We start from the raw sequence: 23,108 nt of genomic DNA, 5'->3' as shown, positions 1-23,108 counted from the left end.
TACTGATCACGACGTCATACACTGGGCATGCATATTGTTTCAAGCTCGAACCTATTTACTGCGCATGTGTATGGGCGCAGTGCAGCACAGATGTTGAAACCACTTTTTCCCCAGCCAAAAATTAGTGGAAATTAGTTTGAACTCCGATTTCGCGGACATTTTGTCATCTTTATAGGTTGAACTGACATTTTTGATGATTTGTTTCGGTAGGTGCATACCGAAAAGTGTCGGAATCTGCATAGTTGTGTTTTACGTTGCATGCGACCTTTAAACAACAATGCAATTGTTCAGTGAATAGGTTTACATTTTCACAGGTCCGTGATGTACTTTTAGTCACCACAGGGTCATGGGTCGAAAATAGTTCCTATGCAAATTTGCCAAGTTTTAATGAGGTCAGGCCTGGTGTCTTGTCCTTGGTTTCCATTGGCTGAAGATGTGCAGCATCTTGATTGGATGTTGAATTTAGTTGCATTTGGAAAGCATGAAGTTTGTTCACTAACTGTCTTTCGTCAAACCTGGAAGGTGGTTAGAAAGCCGTGGATGGAGGACATGACTTTGACTTTGGTAGATGTCAGTTTACTTACACTTGGTTTCTGATAAAAGGATTAAACTACAAAAATTTGCTGAATTGTTGACAGGTTCATTTAGCATTTATTGCAGATGAGTTTATGCATTTGGTGGAGTTATATTTTGACTTTTGGCTAGAAGTTGTTGGTGTCAAAAATTTCACTTACAATTGATTCAGATTAATGTTTGAGTCCAAACAGATTTACTTTACAGATGAAAACTACCATTTCCTAGCTAATTAAGGCATACATATTTTAGGTCCCCAGATGGTGTGTTGTTTTGGTGCTTCACAACATATGGCCATTTTGATGCAAGTTGTCCCATAAATGGTAAGACACGCTGATATTTCATTGTTGTTTACAAGATGCCATATGTGCTCTATGATTGCTTTCTAAGAATCTCAGTATGTACGTGAACCATTAATTTTGTGATAACCGTTTCTTTTGAGTTCTTTTTATTAATGTTTTCAGTGGTAGTGCTACAATTGTTAATTATCTGAACAGTGTGCAATGAATTGAAAGCAGTAAATAGCTATTTTACAAAACCGAAGTTTCCACATTTACAGAAAATGTGTGTTTTTATACTAATTACAGGGATGTTGAGGGAAGCTGGGTTGTAATTATACAACAATGAGCAGCGAAACAATTAATATTATCTCAGGGAAAACTTATTCTCCAGAGCGGAGATTTGTGCGTTTGATTTTCACGAGAGTACAGCTTTGCACTGATTCAGACATGCGCAGCACAACAAAGCGGTCGTAAAATGAATACTCTTGGATCAGTTTGATAGAGCGTGTCATAATTTACAATACACAACGTCCATTCTGGATGAAATGCTGAATTGTGATGCATTCTTGTTTCGGAGACTGTCTTAACTGTTCTCCCCGTGTTAACTGTCTTTTCCCACAGAAATAAGTTTCAAAAGCATGCTACACTTTAGCAAAAGAAGAGGATAAAGCCTTATCTCCCATGCGGAAACTGTTTAGTCGTTTTCCGGACATACCAGTAAACACTTATTTCACGATTTTTTATTGTAAAATTCAGCCTATTCTCTATGGGTCAGGGTTTTGGGGTGTTTTTGCTACCAAATCAACAGAGAAAGTTCACACCAAGTTCTGAAAATAAGTTATAGATCTTCCAATGTCCAAAATGGGATCCCTATCTTTCGACACTAGAAAAAACGTTAGCAAAACCCACTCAAACCCATCCATTAGTCGTTGGTGCCAAATCAGGTTTGACACGTGCAATCGATCACGTGATCTTTGCATCGACATTTTCTTCATTTGCACGTGTTTGCACTGGCCTCAAGAATTGAAAAAAAACCCCACTCTTTAAAGCCACAGTTCTAACGGTACTTTAAATGCAACGATTGTCAAATGTGCAACGTGAACGTGCCCTTGGCATGTTGCAAGCAGGAAAATCAGTTACTGACGTCGCAAGAGCAATGGGATGCAGCCGTCGTGACAGATTTGTGCCGGCTACACGAACCAGGGCTGAGATGTTTAGAGGTCGACTGTCCTTAAAGACCATTCGAAATCGGTTGTGGGCTGCCAATCCCTATTCTCGACGTCTATATCGTGAGTCAATATTGACGCCGTTTCATCAACGTCGACGTCTGCTGTGGGCCCAACGTCTCGATGGAGCTGGAGAGACTGGAATCGAGTCTTTAGCGATGAATCCAGGTTTACCGTCAGATTCGCGGACGGCAGACATAGAGTCTGGAGATGACGTCGTGAACGGTATGCCCAATGTTGTGTGCAGGTTGTCGACAGATTCGGGGGCGGAAGTTGCATGGTGTGGGATGCTTTCTGGGGGAACAACCGTTCACGACTTCTGGTCATCCGTGGAAACCTCACAGCTGCTGCTTACCGCGACCAGTTGCTCACCCCTGAACTCGTTTCTTTCATGGCGGTTCATGGTCCAGGTCTACAGTTCCAGCATGATAATGCTCGCCCGCATACCGCGATGTCGACACGAAATTTCCTTCAAAAACGCTGGAATCAACGTCATGGACTGGACATTGAGGTTCCCTGACCTTAATCCAATAGAGAACGTGTGGGATGCACTTGGGAGAAGGCTTCGTGATCGTAGGAACCAACCTCAGAATTTGCACGAACTTGTTGCTGCCTTGCAAGAGCAATGGCGCAGAATCCCCAACCACGTGTTCACAAGCATCAGGCAGTCGATGAGGAGACGGTGTTTGGCAGTGGTGAATGCGCGGGACGGCCATACACAATACTGAACTGAGAAAATTGACATTCTGTATACCCATGTTTTGGAACGCCGGTGTAGCCTAATGGAACTGATTGTGGCACTGTCAGTGTATCGAGTACATCACACAGATCTCAGCAATGAAATAATAACAATTTAACCATCTTACCATCTCTTGTTCTTTTATAGTGCCGTAAAAGGAAGAATATAAAGTTTCTTTTTTGACACAGGAAGCTATGCATAGAAATTGTTAAATATTGTATACCCAAACTTCTGAAATGATTCTCAACAAGTCTCAATAAGAAAACCCGAAGCATCTCGTCTTTTATCGCCCACTATTTGTGTTATGTAAATATGTAATGTGGTATAGATCCAAGGTACAAGATCAAGGATCTTTCTAATCCTCCAACATTATCTTGTCGATGGAACATTCGGGCAATCGTGTATTATTCCAGGTGACATATCCACATATAGATCAAATCTGTGTAATCTTATCTGCTTGTGACAAGCACATCTTCATATCAAACCCCGGACAAAGAAGTAACAGTTGCCTCGAAAATGACGCGTTCATGTGCAAAATGGTGTTTTCCCTTATTGATGTTAACCGGTTTATTTATTCACGTTGCATGTATGTCAATATCGGAATATGCTGCTGAAAAACAGCGCATCATAAATCTGGAGGAATCTGTGAGGTTTGGATCATCACTTGTCTTGGATAAACAAGAAAGAATGATCAGTGATATTTTAATCACAGCCAAACGTGCGGAGATTGAAGCGTCTCGGGTCAACGGTACTGTATTCTCTCCAGCCATTAACTTCTTCAAATCCAGGAATCGTATAGGCTCGAGCAAAGTCTTCCAGATTATAAAACGAATGCCTAAGGGTAGGTATTCCTAACAGGTGCGTGACCTTTCTTTGCAGGTGCACGTTCACATATGCCAGGTATACCATGTGTCTGTGCGTACCTGTCTCTTGTCTCAGGTTGTCTGTGTGATACAGCATATTCCAAATAAGTGTCAACATGTATTCATAGTTTTGTATCACTGCACATTTCCAGTTGCATGCACACACGTGCACATCCTTGTACCATTTCCAGCTGCATGTATACACGTGCACATCCTTGTACCATTTCCAGCTGCATGTATACACGTGCACATCCTTGTACCATTTCCAGCTGCATGTATACACGTGCACATCCTTGTACCATTTCCAGCTGCATGCATACACGTGCACATCCTTGTACCATTTCCAGCTGCATGCATACACGTGCACATCCTTGTACCATTTCCAGCTGCATGTATACACGTGCACATCCTTGTACCATTTCCAGCTGCATGTATACACGTGCACATCCTTGTACCATTTCCAGCTGCATGTATACACGTGCACATCCTTGTACCATTTCCAGCTGCATGTATACACGTGCACATCCTTGTACCATTTCCAGCTGCATGTATACACGTGCATATCCTTGTACCATTTCCAGCTGCATGTATACACGTGCATGGCAATGTATTCCTACATATTTCCATGTGCATGTTAACATTTGGGTTCCCTTGTATTACTAAATATACTAAACTCCGAAAGAAACGTTACCCTCCTTCCTAAATGACGGAGATATCTAGCTTCGTCGTCCTGGACTCCGCGGTCTGTCTATAGTGAAACCAGTCTTACTGTTTCAAGGGACTGAAATCATAGGAATGATTCTTTTACAATTTTACATTTTTACCCCAGTTATTTTAATAGTTGAAAAATGCTGACTTTATATGGTTTATCTTTGTCCTAAATCAGAGTTGTATTTCAACCTTTCTTTTGGATATGTGAACCATGTGAATTTAATTCAGAAGATGCACTGGAGAATTGTTTTCGTATTTTGCATAAGGCGGTGTTGTTCATCTTTCTTATAAACTAATGCCTTTTAACATATCTTTGATAGTTTTTCAGTAATTCGTAAAGGTAGGAGGGTAACGTTTCTTTTGGTCTTTAGTGTATTTCCCAATGAACGTAAATACCTAAATGATATGTAATAATTAATAATATTATTGTATTTCCAGTATGTTCAGTTTTCTCATTTACCAATTGTAAATGTGAGGAAATGTCAGCCACACTACAGAATTGCGTAGTGGCGAAAGCGTTTGCTCGTCACGCCTGAAGACCCGGGTTCGATTCTCCACATGGGTACAGAAGTCCATTTCTGTTATCCCCCGCGGCAATATTGCTGGAATATTGTAAAGCGGCTTGAAACCACATCCACTCACTAGAGTGATTCGAAGCATGAACAAATGCTCCATGTCTTTGCTTGATGCTCTCGTATGGGTTTAAGCAATATTTAAGTAATATCACATAGGGGACCGTTGGGCTTCACACATTGTACGCATTACTAACCAGACTAAGAGGCTAATAGGCTACTCACCCGATGGCACAAAGACCCCGGTGCCATTGTACAAAATAACCTTTGCGCTATGACCTGGTCAAGGTATGGGAGTTAAGGTGATCGCCTTAGCGCTAAGATCACTTTGTACAACGGCACCCTGGTCAGTTGTGACCCTTCAATCTTCACTATAGTTGATCTGCTACAGTAGTTGTCATAGGTATCTGTCCCCTTCAGGTGGCGCTCTACACACCCATGGGTCAGCCATTACGAGTCTGGATTGGTTGGTGAGGAACGTGACGTACAGGTCCAACTGTTACATGTGCTACGACAAGTACGGACACCTGCAGATGCACTTCTACGATACTCCGCCGAAAAACTCATGTGAGACATGTTTTGTATTATGTTCTACTTAGAATATGGCGTTTAGTGTTGCGTGTAATATTATTGCCCCATACCGACGTGCGTGTGTGCGTGTGTGCGTGTGTGCGTGTGTGCGTGTGTGCGTGTGGCCACCTGTGAAGATCAGGGTTAGAATTGCAACCCATGTTTGCTTGTCGTAAGAGCTGACTAACGGAATTGGGTGGTCAGGCTCGCTGACTTGATTGACACATGTTATCGGCTCCCAATTGTGCAGATCGATGCTCATGCCATTGATCACTGGATTGTCTGGTCCTTGATTGTTTTCTGAGTGCCATATAGTTGGAACATTGCTTAGTGCGGCGTAAAACTAAACTCACTCACTCATTATCTAATCAACTGCGTTGATGAACAACACTGCAACATCACTGATTACAAAGGTATCAGAGTGGGCACATTATACCCATTACAATTTTCAAAAAATTACGCTCGTGTTGTTAGACCAAATACATTTTTTGATGATGACCTAAATCTTGTTATCTACCATGCAGACTGCCAGTGGGAAAGTGTGAAGCACGTTCGGGAGCGGTCAGGGAACGCTCACCTGTTTGACCAGCAGTGAGTACATGTAGGTGACAGTGACACGAACGATGCATTTCCCTACGGTCACGTCGCAATAGCATTTATGAATTCATATGCAAAATTATGCAAATATATATTTCAAAGGAAGAGGCATGATGAAAGTCAGTTGAGCCAATCAGTTCTGCAGAAATTAGTGAAATGAAGCAAATAGTTATGAAATTGTTATAAAATCTTTTGCAGTTTCTGAATTCACAATGCCATTTTGAAAGTGATCAGACATATCGTGTGAATTGGGAACTACACTTTCTCAGTTTAATACGTATTCTTGTTGGTTGGTCCCATCCGGGATTCGAACCTGAACCCGCATTTACCGAGCATTGCCATCTCTACATAAAGATGTGACGCCACCTACATGGGAGGTTTAACTCTATAACTCTATGTGGCAACCAACACACACACACACACACACACACACACGCACGCACGCACGCACGCACACACACAGAGACACACACACACCACAGCACACACCTGTTCTCTTGGACGACGATGTCAGGTCTGCATATATCACATCTGGAGCACACACACACACATGCACGCAACCCCCATGCTGGGGCCCATGGGCTAGCGCCTGTTTCGGTCACTGAATATGGGGTGCTGTTATATTGTGTTCTGTTTCAGAGCAGGTTTACTGATCCGAGGAATTGGCATTTTTTTGGTACAAATGGAAATTTTCGACTTAAGGTTGTGACGAAATGAGAGCAAAGCAACCCTAGTTTAGATTTGGTAATGCCAAATTTCTGTCAAAGATTTTCTTGCAGAAATATCAGAAAGTACGGTCAGTGATACCTATAACTGTGAAAGAGTTTAATGTACTATTTTCAGACTCATCAGAAACATTAGCATCATCGTTGACGACCCAGACTCCACCTACGTCACCGTGAACGATGTTTGGCACAAGTTTAGTCTGTACTTTAAGGTTGTCAACGGATTGTATCGCTATACACCAATATTCAAAGATTACTTACAACAAGCACTGAGGGAGTTTGAAGAGGATAATGTCCAGTACATAGAGATCAGAGCCACACTGTCCCCGGTGAGTGTGTATGGATATCCCTAGAAGACGCAGTTCCGTACATAGAGATCAGAGCTACACTGTCCCCGGTGAGTGTGTATGGATATCCCTAGAAGACGCAGTTCCGTACATAGAGATCAGAGCTACACTGTCCCCGGTGAGTGTGTATGGATATCCCTAGAAGACGCAGTTCCGTACATAGAGATCAGAACTACACTGTCCCCGGTGAGTGTGTATGGATATCCCTAGAAGACGCAGTTCCGTACATAGAGATCAGAGCCACACTGTCCCCGGTGAGTGTGTATGGATATCCCTAGAAGACGCAGTTCCGTACATAGAGATCAGAGCTACACTGTCCCCGGTGAGTGTGTATGGATATCCCTAGAAGACGCAGTTCCGTACATAGAGATCAGAGCTACACTGTCCCCGGTGAGTGTGTATGGATATCCCTAGAAGACGCAGTTCCGTACATAGAGATCAGAGCTACACTGTCCCCGGTGAGTGTGTATGGATATCCCTAGAAGACGCAGTTCCGTACATAGAGATCAGAGCCACACTGTCCCCGGTGAGTGTGTATGGATATCCCTAGAAGACGCAGTTCCGTACATAGAGATCAGAGCTACACTGTCCCCGGTGAGTGTGTATGGATATCCCTAGAAGACGCAGTTCCGTACATAGAGATCAGAGCTACACTGTCCCCGGTGAGTGTGTATGGATATCCCTAGAAGACGCAGTTCCGTACATAGAGATCAGAGCCACACTGTCCCCGGTGAGTGTGTATGGATATCCCTAGAAGACGCAGTTCCGTACATAGAGATCAGAGCCACACTGTCCCCGGTGAGTGTGTATGGATATCCCTAGAAGACGCAGTTCCGTACATAGAGATCAGAACTACACTGTCCCCGGTGAGTGTGTATGGATATCCCTAGAAGACGCAGTTCCGTACATAGAGATCAGAGCTACACTGTCCCCGGTGAGTCTGTATGGATATCCCTAGAAGACGCAGTTCCGTACATAGAGATCAGAACTACACTGTCCCCGGTGAGTGTGTATGGATATCCCTAGAAGACGCAGTTCCGTACATAGAGATCAGAACTACACTGTCCCCGGTGAGTCTGTATGGATATCCCTAGAAGACGCAGTTCCGTACATAGAGATCAGAGCTACACTGTCCCCGGTGAGTCTGTATGGATATCCCTAGAAGACGCAGTTCCGTACATAGAGATCAGAGCTACACTGTCCCCGGTGAGTGTGTATGGATATCCCTAGAAGACGCAGTTGCGTACATAGAGATCAGAACTACACTGTCCCCGGTGAGTCTGTATGGATATCCCTAGAAGACGCAGTTCCGTACATAGAGATCAGAACTACACTGTCCCCGGTGAGTGTGTATGGATATCCCTAGAAGACGCAGTTCCGTACATAGAGATCAGAACTACACTGTCCCCGGTGAGTCTGTATGGATATCCCTAGAAGACGCAGTTCCGTACATAGAGATCAGAGCTACACTGTCCCCGGTGAGTGTGTATGGATATCCCTAGAAGACGCAGTTCCGTACATAGAGATCAGAGCTACACTGTCCCCGGTGAGTGTGTATGGATATCCCTAGAAGACGCAGTTCCGTACATAGAGATCAGAACTACACTGTCCCCGGTGAGTGTGTATGGATATCCCTAGAAGACGCAGTTCCGTACATAGAGATCAGAGCTACACTGTCCCCGGTGAGTCTGTATGGATATCCCTAGAAGACGCAGTTCCGTACATAGAGATCAGAGCTACACTGTCCCCGGTGAGTGTGTATGGATATCCCTAGAAGACGCAGTTCCGTACATAGAGATCAGAACTACACTGTCCCCGGTGAGTGTGTATGGATATCCCTAGAAGACGCAGTTCCGTACATAGAGATCAGAGCTACACTGTCCCCGGTGAGTCTGTATGGATATCCCTAGAAGACGCAGTTCCGTACATAGAGATCAGAACTACACTGTCCCCGGTGAGTGTGTATGGATATCCCTAGAAGACGCAGTTCCGTACATAGAGATCAGAACTACACTGTCCCCGGTGAGTGTGTATGGATATCCCTAGAAGACGCAGTTCCGTACATAGAGATCAGAGCTACACTGTCCCCGGTGAGTCTGTATGGATATCCCTAGAAGACGCAGTTCCGTACATAGAGATCAGAACTACACTGTCCCCGGTGAGTGTGTATGGATATCCCTAGAAGACGCAGTTCCGTACATAGAGATCAGAACTACACTGTCCCCGGTGAGTGTGTATGGATATCCCTAGAAGACGCAGTTCCGTACATAGAGATCAGAGCTACACTGTCCCCGGTGAGTCGGTATGGATATCGACTAGAGTTTCACTAGAAGAGTGAACGTCTGAGAACAGTGTTTCCATTACATATCATGTCGACACGCTGTTAGGTAACTTAAATGCGACTTTCCAAAACACTCACTCACTTCCTGACTCACATAGAGATCAGGGCTACACTGACATTGGTGGTTAAGTGGTTAGTACTTATCACATGTTCCTCGCATATCCAATATCCGTGTCCAGTGATAGTGTAAAACCTTAGGTTAAGGGGAATACCAATACCATTTAAAATTACATCTGCTAGACTAGTATGATATTCTCCCGAGTTGTAACTGTTCATGGATGGGAAACATTCAATAAATGCTCACCTAGGTCCAACACCGTCAAGATCAGATTTGGGAAGTTGGGATGCTATTTATCAGTTATAATGGAATCTTGGATATGTTGTTGCACACAGCCGCAGTTATTACCGTAGACAAAGGCTTAGTCTCTGAATAGATATAACTTTGATAGTAACAAACAAACCCATTTTAAATGAAAAGGAGATCAGGGATTCAGACTTGCTTCATTTAGGACTTGAGCACTGCGGAGAAAGCTTGGCATTAGGAAAATTAATGCGGATCAGGGACTGTGTGACAGACTATTAACCCCGTTCCTTCATCTTATATGACCTGTAAGTCCCCCGAGGGTTACTTCCGGTACCAAGCTGATTCGCGGCTTCAACTTGCGACATGCGACACGGGACCCAGGGTACTTCCGGTACTACATTTCCGGTAAAGAACGTATATTCAGGAACCAGTTTTTTTCTGATTCCAAATTGAACGACCGCCAAATAGGACTTTACTACTTATACTAGATCACTTGAAATGAACAACTATGCTTGGCTGTCACTGCTGTTGATAGTCGTAATAGGTGGCTAATTTGGGGATTGCTCGATCGGAAAAGTTTTATTCCGGCAGGGATTATAGGTTACAACCATGTGGTCATTCGAAATGAAATGAAACGGTTTTCCTCACCGGAAGTACCGAACAACGCAAGGTCTCGCGAAGTCCCGTGACCTGCTTATGACCCGTATTGATAATAGTATTTCCTAAGGCAGTACGAGGCCTTTCAAAGTGAACTCCAGATATGTAGGCCTTTGTGTTGAACCACGTACCTCTATGACCAACACATTCATATGTCCAGCTGTATGAACTGAATGGGACCAAGCACGACCAGGAACACAAGCTGCAGGCATACCGAGACACCATCAATGACTACATGACAACACATCCAGACTTCATTGGATGCAAGCTGATACAGAGCGGGATAAGGTAAGATATTGACTACTAAAAAGAGGTTCCAAGACTTTCAACCTCGCTGAGCAAGTGTGTGCCTTTCACTAATGATCTGTGTACAGTTGGTCTTCAGTAGCCCATGTTTGTCGTAGAGGCGATCGGGAACTTGATCGGGGATCAGAATCGCTGAATTGGTTGACACATGGCATCGTAAGAAAATGATCTGCTGGCTGAGGTCAGTTGTCGGTGACACAGAGTGTTTTAATCATTGAGTGAGTGAGTGAGTGAGTGAGTGAGTGAGTGAGTGAGTGAGAGGTATGTTTCGCCGTGCATATTTCATATTTTGAGAATAACTCACTGTTGTCCAAGTGAGCAACTCACCACTTCAGCACAGTAATGTCTTTTTCAGATTTTACAAGAAAGTGGACATTCTGGATGATATAAAAAGTTACATTAAATATCAACAGAATTACTCGGACATTGTCCGTGGCTTCGACCTGATTGGACAGGAAGGTCCAGGGAACCCACTGAGCTACTATCTGGATGATCTCCTGTATCCGTCCACACTGAACCCGCCGGTCTCTGTGCCCTATTTCTTCCACGCTGGGGAGACTGGCAAGTGCCACAATTTTGTAATTCTTAGTGTTTTATTAACGTTAGAGTCTTTCTTTGTAATTCTGAGCATTGATGCAATCCATACAAGTTTGACACATTTTCCTTATGCATTTCACAGTTAATCTTACCTGACATAATCAAGTCATGCGTGGATAAACCAAGTCAAATCTGAAACAAAGTTACAGTATAATCTTGATACAATCTAGTAACGCCTCACGCAATCTGAACGAGCTCAATGCATTATTTAATTCTGCCCGAGACAGTCCACACGTCTGATACAAATCGCTTATTCTTGACACAATCCACTTCCATTCTGTACCGATCTGCTATCAATATTTGCTCAAATATTTTACCCACAAAAAAACGGCGTTGCCCTTAGTTACTGTGTGGTGAAAAGCACAGGAAATGGTATTACGATGCACGTGGGGTGGGGTTTGGGATGGGGGTGGCGGTGGGATTGGGGGTGCGGAGGATCGTCACCCGGAAGGACTGGATGGAGTTTTTCGTCCGATCTCTGTCAAACGGAATTAAGAAAAATGTAAGCGCTGGATCAAAGCTTGCGGTCGTCTTCCTGAGCAGGTAAATTTATACAGAATAGATCAACAAGCTGTATGCTATAATGTAAATAAAATACACGCAGAAAATATTCAAAAAGGCATACGTAATGTTATATAGAATGTTCACTGTTATAACATGAGATCGGAGCAATAATATGTCTGGAGAATTCATTTATAACCATGTTTTGCAAAGACATTTCATTTCATTCGGCGTAAGTGTTTAGGTCTCATACGTAGTTAGAAATAGATAACTGGAAAATGGAAAAGCAATAAAAGAATTGCTTGTCTAATAGTTTTTTTTGCTTTTTTCTAGCATTTTGTACGAGGAAAAGGACCGCGCAGCGAATATCCTTGCTCAGTGCTTGCAGACGGAGCTTGCCCCAAACCAGTCAGGAAACCACCCATGAGACGCCCAAGCCAGTCAGGAAACCACCCATGAGACGCCCAAGCCAGTCAGGAAACCACCCATGAGACGCCCAAGCCAATTCACTCCTCCTCGCATATCGGATAAGAAACAGAGGTCATCTCTTGTCGGGGATAATACTAACATGTGTGTATCTAAAATTACACTGACTGTGTTTTCATTTCAAGAGGTTTGGGATCCTAAAAGATTGCATCTTCATCATTTATATGAACAAATTCCTGTGGACGCATCACTGATGGTGACAAGATAACACCCATTTGTGTGTAATGTTACTGTTGCACTCTTGGTATGTTCGATCCGAAATAATTAAAAAATAATTACACATATTTTGTCATTTCAGGGATATCCGCAATGGGCATACTAGCTCTGGCAGCAGGAAAACTTGATTTGGACAATTGTAAGACAAGTCAAGAGAAATAAGAGAGTTGAAAGTCAAAATAGCATCACGCGAGGTGATGCCATCATGGTCGACAAAGGTTTTTGTATCCAAAAATGAAGTTGAAAGGTTTGAACCTGAATATACACTCAGAAGATCGGAAAACAGTTCAGCCTAGGAAAAAATCATGTACAGGAAAAGCGGCAAAGCAGAGAATTCACATTGAGAGACGTATTAACAAGACGAAACAATATAAGGTATTGTCAAATGGTGTTCCAACATCTCTCTACGCCTTCAGCAACCCATGCTTGCCATGAAAGGCGACTATGCTTGTCGTAAGAGGCGACTAACGGGATCGGGTAGTCAGGCTCGCTGACTTGGTTGACACATGTCATCGGTTCCCATTTGCGCAGATCGATGCTCATGCTGTTGGTCACGGAATTGTGTGGTCCAGATTCGATTATTTACAGACCACCGCCACCGCTGGAATATTGCTGAGTGTGGCGCAAAACTAAACTCACTCCAACGTCTCTATACTCAAGGGTAAACAAAGTTTGTTTGTCTGCATCAGGATGCTCTTGTTAAGTAAAGGTGCTTGAAATTAAAGCATGGTGCATATATGTATTATTCAATGAGGTCAAGCGCTCCTACTGTATACAGAAGCTCTTATTAAAACCAAATTTCAAACTCTTCTGATATGTCTCTATGTAAGCTGCACCTTCTAGACATGGATACAGTCGAAAGCCGTTTATCCGGACGTTTTGGTTTCACTCAAATATCGTCCGGATAGCGAGACGTCCGGTAAACTGGATCAAACAAGCAAAACGTGAAAATCAAGTGAAAGCAAAAACATTTTTTTCATGTACGTGTAGCAATAAATCAACAGTCAATAGTAATAACAGTGAATCATCATAACATATAAGTGTACCGATAATACATGGAAGACGGAAAGCATGAAGCGCGCGGAGCTTCAGATGGTATACAGATATATACCTGATTAGTGAGGCCGCAAAATGTCTAAGACGATCACACACTTCCTGTAATCAGTAGGGATTAACCCGGCCCCTAAAAGTGGTTATTAGTGGAGAGACATCATTAACAGAGAACTATTGTATGCTGGCAGTTTGTTCGTTGTGTAGAGTCTTCATGTCTTTCTGTCATGTTCTGCTTCTTCAAACTGATTGATGAAAATGTGCACCTTATGTGCCCGCCACAATCCACCTTAAGCGTGCATCAGGGTTGTCAGTTAATCCGCCGTTCATGACCATGATCTAAAGGCATTGCAGAAAAGAGCCACTTAAGCAGTCTCTTATGGTTTTCAATGTTCCCATGACAATTTTGTTGGCATCACATCACATCCATGAAATCTTCACCATACGTTTCAGACCATTTCCACTGAAACTGTTTTGCTAAGGTAAGCAAAGGTGGATGGAAGTTAATGATTAATATCTGTCCTTCATTCAAGTGGGGAACAGCATCTCGAACAACATCCATGAAGCTTTTGATCGTGGTAACTGAATCTGTTTTGCTAAGGCAAGCAAAGGTGGATGGAAGTTAATGATTAATATCTGTCCTTCATTCAAGTGGGGAACAGCATCTCGAACAACATCCATGAAGCTTTTGATCGTGGTAACTGAATCTGTTTTGCTAAGGCAAGCAAAGGTGGATGGAAGTTAATGATTAATATCTGTCCTTCATTCAAGTGGGGAACAGCATCTCGAACAACATCCATGGAGCTTTTGATCGTGGTAACTGAATCTGTTTTGCTAAGGCAAGCAAGGGTGGATGGAAGTTAATGATTAATATCTGTCCTTCATTCAAGTGGGGAACAGCATCTCGAACAACATCCATGAAGCTTTTGATCGTGGTAACTGAATCTGTTTTGCTAAGGCAAGCAAAGGTGGATGGAAGTTAATGATTAATATCTGTCCTTCATTCAAGTGGGGAACAGCATCTCGAACAACATCCATGGAGCTTTTGATCGCGGTAACTGAGTGAGCATTTTCATGGAATAAAGGAAGAAGAGCTGAAGATGTCAATATAATATTATATTTGAACTTTAGTTTTGTGTATGAAATGCAGCTCAAGTACAGTTTACCTTTTTACTTGAAGGGACGTTTTCCAAAACCTGTTTTGTTTGCTTTAGGCACATATGTTCGTCATCTTTTTGTACATCCAAGTCAGTTTCTTAAGAAGTAAAGTGTCAATTTTTGGGAAAGTAGCATCTTTTACATCAGATGTAACAGGTGGCACTTCCGTGCAACATTGTGGTGGATGGTTCATAGGGGATACTTACTACACGACTTTCCGTGTAATACCAGTATTGTTGAAGGAGTTAATGATTTGGTTTCAAACGAGCGAAAGCGAGTTTGATACTAAATCTTTAGCGAGTTTGATACTAAATCTTTAACGAGTTTTAACGAGTATTCTGTTATTACTCGCCAACATAAATTGACAGAAACTGCGGCGAATTTGCCTACAGTGTGAGGACTCTCAGCTTTCAGCGAGTCAAGCAAGGTCTAGTAAAATTGCGACAGCGTCATTAGCATTGTGACGTCACAACTTTGAACCATTTTGACGTCATACACCAGGCGGTATTGCACTAGTGTACTGGTATTGCTCTCTTAGCACTAAGATAGTCGAAAGTTAATGTTAAAGTATGGCACTTACGACTGTCTTAGCGCTAAGAGAGCTTCGAAAATCTAGGCCCAGTATCTTGAACGATCGGGTAATAAAAGGTCTTTGACAATATGTCTGTGACGTCTACAGAGACCACATCACGTTCTATCCTTTCATCTTCAAACTGAGTGAAATGTTGAAAGAGGAACATGCCAGTTCCATGAAAATACTCTTTTGCTGTAATTGAGCTGAGATCGTGATCTATGTTATCAACAGCAGCTGTTGTGAAAAGTTTGAATCGCAAGTTTAAAGGACAGATAGCATGGTCCTTTTCGAATTGTTGATGTAATCAGCTTGATTTAGTGGAAATAGATCATTCTCATTCTAACTGAAAGCTAGAAATAGCACCACGAAATAAATCTAAAACCTAGTTAGAAATAATGAGAGAAAATAAGTTTTGATTATCTCCCTTGCCTTCTCCAGGAAATGCAAATTTCCCGCTAATTTTGTTATATCCACTTTTATTAATCCATATTTTATTAATGTGTGATGCCTATGTCATATATGTGATTATATGTAAAATTTAAACATCATTTTGATAACTTGTGTGGTATGTTTTAAGGAAATTGAGCCCATTTGTCTGTTGCATCGCCTGCTAGCGGCCATTTTGAAGGGAGCAGTCATTGATTTGGGTATTTTTTTTGTAGCAATTAATTTGGTTGAAAAAGAAACAGATAACATTTTGAATGAATGCTTTTAATCAGAAAAAGAAACGATTATTAGCATGAAAATATTTATTTTTCGACGTTTTGAACACGTAGAGATTTAAATTAGACATGTATTTATTCGATATGCATGCGCAAAAATTGATGCCGCCTTATCGTTCCACACCTAAGTGGTTATCTGAGTCACATCTGGTGCTTTTATCACAAAATGCACAATTCTTGAGAAAAATCTATCTAAGCAGCTTAATTAGATAAGATGGTGCACACCCTGATGACACATCTCCCATAGGAGTTCTGCAGTTCTCCACAGGAGTGGTGTGCCGTGCAGGGGTCTTGCCACGTCAACCCCTGGTAGCTTGAGATATACAGATATACATTCAGTTCACATACAAGAAATTCATCTTTCTTGTGTTCGTAATATGAATTACACTTATCATTAAAAAATGCAGATTTTTTATCATGAATAGAGAATTCCTCCATTCTGCATTTACGTTACATAAGGGCAGATTTCATTCTGAACTTGTACTCAAGTGAAAATTACAAATGTTTCTGGGATATCTTGATGACATTTTCAAATGAATTATCATTTGGAGCAAAATGTTTGATGAAATATGAATAAAACTATAATTGTAATTCATGTCGGTGTGGCATTTGATTGGTTTCCTCTTGCGTTGCTAAGTTGTTACGTTATGTTACGCTACGTTGTGTTTCAGGCTTGTACAGCATTCACACAAGCCTCTACAAATCCAGGTCCAAAGACCTACCTGTGCTGTGTGTGTAGAAGAAAAGGACTAACACCTTCTCAAAACAGCACACTACCCCCATTGCCAACATCTCGTGCCAGCATCGATCTTCAAGATGCCCACAAGAAGACGTACGACTACAGACCAAGACTTTCTCATCCATCTCCAAGCAGGAAGAAAGACCACGATAGAATGTGGAGATGCTGTTTCCCATCTTGTTGGACTTTAAAGCCAGTCGTGTGGGAACCTTCATTGTGGACATTGATGATACATGATTGGGACTTCAACATTATGCTATTATTATGTATGATTGGTGTTGATAGTAATTTATTCATTTCTTATATTTATGCTTTTTCATGATGCTAAATATTCTGTACAGTCGTGTATGGTTTTATCATGTATTATGTACATAATCTGTGTTATGGTTTATATGTATGCTGAACATAAAAACATAATAATAGTACTAAATGTGTTTCTTGGCTTGGTCATCTCCCCTGTAACCCCCACCAGCCCTCCAGACGTGTGTGATTAGTTAAACAAACAAACAAACCCAATCGACCATGTCTCATAATCCTCTGACTCGTCAAATAAACAAGCACATTCAAAAGGATGTATACAATATTTAAAATTTTCTTCAAGCTTGGATTTATTGGAAAAAACACTAGAACCAATAGACTTTGGTATATTTGCGTTAATTCACATGCAAATTTATATTTTTAGATATGCCTAAAATCGTCACAAACAACATTAGATATAGGGTCTCTAACAATAATTAAAGCCAAACGGTATTTTGACAATCACAAGTCTAGCCTCTAGACTATGTTCTAAGCCCTTTCAAGGTTGGATTTATTATGTATCAGAATAAATTATCATTGTACGCTCATATTTTTGTAGCAGGTATAAAATAATCTCCGAAAATAGCAGCTTACCCAAGTTTACAAGAGCAAAACGCATACAGTGATTTGATTCGGTCGACATCAAATGCACGTGAAAGTGAGGCTGGTTGCTTTTCCTAAGTGAAGGCCATCACTTGAATTGGCGGATACGGTCGGTGTCATTTCATGAATGTAGCCTTGCTGGTAATAATTATGTCACTTTTGATATTCGATCAGCGATCGGAGAAAAGGACACACAAGTTTTCAGGAATGCATGCGAGAAAATTTGCTTGTCGGCGGCCATTTTGTTAGAAAGCGTTGGGTGCCTCGCAACTCTATCCAATGGAGGTTGGGCTTAGCAACACTGACACTGACTGACTGAACCCACTGACATTACACATTTCAATTATCTTATTGTCTTCTTCACAAAACCGATATTCCCTTTCCCTCCCGATGTGAATCAGATTTGTGTAAAGATGTCATTTTTAGCATGGGGACAAGTTAGAGATCGGGTACCTTGCTTATTACCTTCCTACCCCAACTGTGGGACACCATGTTCCATTATATGCACGTTTATGTGAAATAGCCAAATGACGTGAATAACATAATCTCTCTTAAAATTTAGTAATTGTACGATTCTCTTATGTGTGCGATCCCTTAGACTGGGAAGGGAGCCAAGTTGATCTGAATCTCGTCGACGCCGTCCTACTCAACACCACCCGCATCGGCCACGGCTTTGCGCTCCACAAACACCCGAGAGTGATGAAGATGATTAAACAGAAAGACATACCTATTGAAGTTAATCCAATATCTAATCAGGTTGGTGGTGCATGGACTACTTTGGCAGTGATTGATTGATTGATTGATTGATTGGGTGATTGTTTGTGCGATTGATTGATCGATCGATCGATTAATTGATTGATTACGAGGGCGACGTTTTAGCCCCTGTGCTCTCAAGTAATTGCCCAAGTTATCGCAAGGACACCCATGGATACAGTTAAAACGAATCATATCTACGCGTGACGTGGATCGTGTTCCTGTCATTCTTGGGTTGTCGAGGTGGATCAAAATCAAAGGTTTTGATTCCCCTTATGGGGTACTACTGTATGTATGTCATGGGGATATTGGTTGAGTTTAGTCCTGAGAAAATGTTTCATCTGTTCTGTTTTCTGTCATTGATGATTTTTTTTAAATCGAGGTCGTTGATTTACACTGAAATGTTATTCTATACTAGATATTCTTTACAGAATGAAATTATTTAAAGAATTTTTTCAGATGATAATAAGTTCCATTTTCCATGAAATTTCTAAAAATTCTTATTTTCTGTAACAATTTCTTTATACTAGGTTTTGAAATTAGTAGAAGATTTGCGGAATCATGGGGCGGTAGCTCTGTTCGCTGACGGTTACCCACTAGTAGTAAGTAGTGACGATCCTGCCGCTTGGGGTGCTCTACCTCTGTCACATGACTTCTACATGGCGTACATGGCGATGACCAGAGAGGATGCAGGCCTGGAGGTGCTGAAACAACTAGCCATCAACTCCATACAGTAAGACTTGACGGACACCAGTTACCTTATCATATAAATATAAAACTGTCAGTGTTCTAAGGCTGTAGGGTTCTAAGGCTGCAGGGTACTAAGGCTGTAGGGTTCTAAGGCTGTAGGGTTCTAAGGCTGTAGGGTTCTAAGGCTGCAGGGTACTAAGGCTGTAGGGTTCTAAGGCTGCAGGGTACTAAGGCTGCAGGCTTCTAAGGCTGCAGGGTACTAAGGCTGCAGGGTACTAAGGCTGCAGGGTTCTAAGGCTGCAGGGTTCTAAGGCTGTAGGGTTCTAAGGCTGCAGGGTTCTAAGGCTGCAGGGTACTAAGGCTGCAGGGTTCTAAGGCTGTAGGGTTCTAAGGCTGCAGGCTTCTAAGGCTGCAGGGTACTAATCCTGCAAGGTACTAAGGCAGCACTGTTCTAAGGCTGCAGCACGGCAGTGATATCACGTGTTGCAGCCTTCAGACGAGTTTCGCGAAACATCGCGCCAAGAAAATAGTATCCCATCATGTTATCCATAAAATTGCCATTATAGCTTTGTTAAGATATCCTGTTTCTCATTCTTGGATCCAAGGTATTTCTTCGCGCAGGGCATCGAGAATTGCACCAAGCCCTAGTCAGAGCCAGCCCAAACTAAATTATAAATACACGAAGAAAAACTCGATCTATATCTCCACACCTTCAAAGCTTGAGAGGCGTTTTCTTTAAGGGCACTTCAGAATAGAAGTGAAAGGGAAGACACTTGTAATTTATCGAAGCAGAGGCAAACAGAAACGCGAATAGGGTTGAGTGACAGACAGAAATGGTTCAGCGGAGTGAAGGAAAAGGAATCAGCAGAAATTTAAAAAAAAATCATACTGCCTAATTTTACCATGAAACTGTTTATTTTCCTTATCTGTCGTCGTTATTGATAGAATTACCGTAACATTTATTCTACCTTCTGCCCACTAGTGTACTGGGCGAATGAAGCAGAGGAGATAACCCCGCAGGTATCCCATAAGTACATTTAGATTTAACACCCCTGTTCCTTGACTCCGTTGAACCGGAAGCTGGAAGGGGAAATGGGGGCGAAGAACAACCTGATATACCACCAGCCTGGTTCCCTGGGTTTGTTGCGCCTGCGCTACTGCTTCAATACTGTGTTCGACGGCGCTTTTAGAACTAGGTTTAGACCTAGGGAACTAGGTTGATATACAACGAGTGGCGCTTGAAATGTTGAATAAAATATATTTCACATGAGTAATTATTAAATATGGGGTTCGAAATCTGAGAGCACAATCCAGTGAGGAACTGTGTACCTTTGATGGTGGCGACATTCCATTTTGAAATGAAAAATATTTTTCGAACCTAAACGAGGGAAGTACATTGCGGGCCTTTGTTCACTTCGCGCCCATATAAAGCACTGATCACTTTCTCTGTGCTGCGCGACTCTAGTTGCGCTACAGTTTGCCGGTGATCAAGGCGAGGTAGGGATGGTGGGTCTACGTGAGCTATGATATTAGTTTTGCGACAGTAGATTATGTTTTGCCGACCCTCCACGCAAGGTGTTCTCCCGCGTTACAAAGGTTTACTTCATTACGCCAAATAGTCAATCCTGCGAAAGTGACAGCGCTGTAATCTCGGGTCTTCGTTACTGACTCACAACATTTTGCTATCAAACATCTTCTCTCACACTATTCCAGTAGATCTCGTGCCTTCTCTAGGGTCGGTGAGGTAGCCCATCGGTTAAAGCGTTCGCACGTCACGCCGAATACTCAGGTTCTATTCCCCACATGGGTACAATGTGTGAGACCCATTTCTGGTGTCTCCTACCGTGATGTTGCTGAGAATATTTAATTTACCAAAGCCGCCGTGAAGTTCGAACTCACTCACTCAGGTCCATCCTTTAAACCTTAATTCAAAACCCTAAATCCTCCTTATAACGTAGTGTATGTAACCATTTACTATTCGTGACTCATCGCGTTATTACGGAACTAGCCGAACAGCTAGTCTCTTCATGGAGTTTACGGAAAGGGGTGAGAGGTGACAAATGTGCTAATTTTTTCGTCCACTGTTTCCGTTATACTTTTGTAATAAATACTTTCGTTACGCATGCTTATAACAGCTAGCCTTGTTTAAATGAAACCTAATAAAGGAATACACGATGATGACAAAGATCTTTTTTGGACTCATCTTCTTTTAATTCTCTGACACACAACGTTTTGGGGGTCAATTCAACTGATAAAATGACCCCGAAACGTTGTGTCAAAGAATTATTAGGAGATTTATCAATAAAAGATCTTGGTCATATATAACAACTTCTAAATGCCCCTAAAAGACATCATACACACGATGATTGTTATCACTGTGTATATTATTTACCTTTTGTTCAGATACAGCGCAATGACAAGTGATGAGAAAATGGAGGCTATGAAGAAATGGGAGAAAATGTGGACCGAATTTATCATTGAAACACTGAGGCGGTACGTCCGTGGCGGACAGGTGATCGGTTAAATATCCCACCGTTAAATGGTACAAAATTTTGTTTTATTTGCCCTTTTTTAAATACTAGAAATGGTTGTAATGCTTGTAAATGCGACTGTCCGCGGTTTCTTTCAAAGTAACGGCTCAAGCCTGTGCCATTATGGCTTAATGTGTAAATATTACTTGTGTTTTAAAAGACAAATGAAAATCAATCCTTGCATTATTTAACAATAGGGGGAAAGTATAAATCGATTAAAGTATATTGTGCTGCAGGTGATCGATTTAATCTCCACAGTCGACGTTAAATTAGTAACTGATTTATAGAGATTGTTTGATGGGAATGGTTGTAATAATCCTCGGTTCTTTCATTCAAAGTCGTACCTTGTGCGATCAATGGTAAATGTTGGTGAACAGAAGCGTGCACATGTATGTAGTTGTTGTATTGATATTTGCATTGCTTGTATTTTGAAAGACAAATGAAAATTAATCCTTCTACTCTGTAACCATGAAATTAAAGCATGCGTCGATAAAATATACTGTTCTGATCAGTAACTCTGCAGTAGTGTTTTTGTGTTTTCATTGTGTTTTTCAGTCATCGTTTCAGTCTCTCTCTCTCTCTGTGTGTGTGTTAGTCTGTGATATATCCTACAGAACCCATGCAAGTCTAGAATATGTGGCAAGTTTAGATTGCCAGATTTGCCGCAGGGACGTTCGTCTTCTTAACGCCACCTTCACTAATATTCCTGCTACTTGACAGGCCATGTACATACATTTGGCGATTGAACCATTTCTTAATAACAGATGGCATTACTGAGATAAGAAAATGATAATACTTTTCGTGCGGAGTACTTTTATGGTACGAGTTCTCTATCCTACGTACTGTGAGTTAGTGAATGAATTTGGTTGTAGGCCCCTTTTAACAATATTCCAGCCACACCAAGGCGGGGAACACCAGCAATGAGCTTCACACATTGTGCCCATGTGGGGAATCGAACCAGGGTCTTCGGCTTGACGAGTGAACGCTTTAATCACTTGGCTACTACACCGCCCTTCCTACCTGAAGCACAAGTAAACGTCACCTATAAGCGTACGGAAAGTGGTTCGACGTAATAATCCCATATATTCCTGCTTTGCCTGTTATAATATAGAGAATCGAATCTGGATCGCATTAGATAACGACTTTAACGAATACAGACATTCACATTATTTTATATGTGGAGGGCAACCTGGATGTACATCGATAAGAACTCAGAAAAGTGCCGCTTTTTATTACTGAAAATTTAAAGATGCACATGGAAAATCAATATTGCATTTAATTCATTTGCAGTATTATGGAAAGTCGTTTTCTCGTTTGTATCTTTTTCAGTTTCCATGACACATAGGTGTGTACTTTTATTTGCGCTTCAGTTTATATCC

General features: G+C 41.8%; 1 protein-coding gene across 3 annotated transcripts; it reads left to right on the top strand.

Moving 5' to 3' along the window:
- Window positions 1-490: 490 nt before the first annotated feature.
- Window positions 491-22,254, top strand: LOC137261243 (adenosine deaminase AGSA-like). Of its 3 annotated transcripts, none has more exons than XM_067798958.1 (10): window positions 491-570; window positions 826-896; window positions 5,386-5,532; window positions 6,060-6,126; window positions 6,976-7,186; window positions 10,667-10,794; window positions 11,168-11,373; window positions 18,354-18,511; window positions 19,039-19,241; window positions 21,602-22,251. In XM_067798958.1, coding segments are annotated over exons 1-10 (1,314 nt in total). In that variant the 5' UTR covers window positions 491-568; the 3' UTR covers window positions 21,723-22,251. The 3 variants fall into 3 exon arrangements, with proteins under 3 accessions (XP_067655059.1, XP_067655060.1, XP_067655058.1); XM_067798959.1 differs by having other exon boundaries at window positions 495-564; XM_067798957.1 differs by lacking the exons at window positions 491-570; window positions 826-896 and adding an exon at window positions 3,226-3,660 and having other exon boundaries at window positions 21,602-22,254.
- The last annotated feature ends 854 nt before the right edge of the window (window positions 22,255-23,108 follow it).

Source organism: Haliotis asinina, chromosome 14 (genome assembly GCF_037392515.1).
Source record: "Haliotis asinina isolate JCU_RB_2024 chromosome 14, JCU_Hal_asi_v2, whole genome shotgun sequence".
NCBI lineage: Eukaryota > Metazoa > Mollusca > Gastropoda > Lepetellida > Haliotidae > Haliotis > Haliotis asinina.
The sequence above is the reverse complement of the archived record's forward strand: the minus strand, read 5'-3'. Positions and strand labels throughout refer to the sequence as shown.

Coding starts and splice junctions, on each gene's coding strand:
- LOC137261243 (XM_067798957.1), top strand. CDS start 3,336: ATGACGCGTTCATGTGCAAAATGGTGTTTTCCCTTATTGATGTTAACC. Junction 3,661..5,385: donor TATAAAACGAATGCCTAAGG/GTAGGTATTCCT, acceptor TGTCCCCTTCAG/GTGGCGCTCTACACACCCAT. Junction 18,512..19,038: donor TTAATCCAATATCTAATCAG/GTTGGTGGTGCA, acceptor TCTTTATACTAG/GTTTTGAAATTAGTAGAAGA.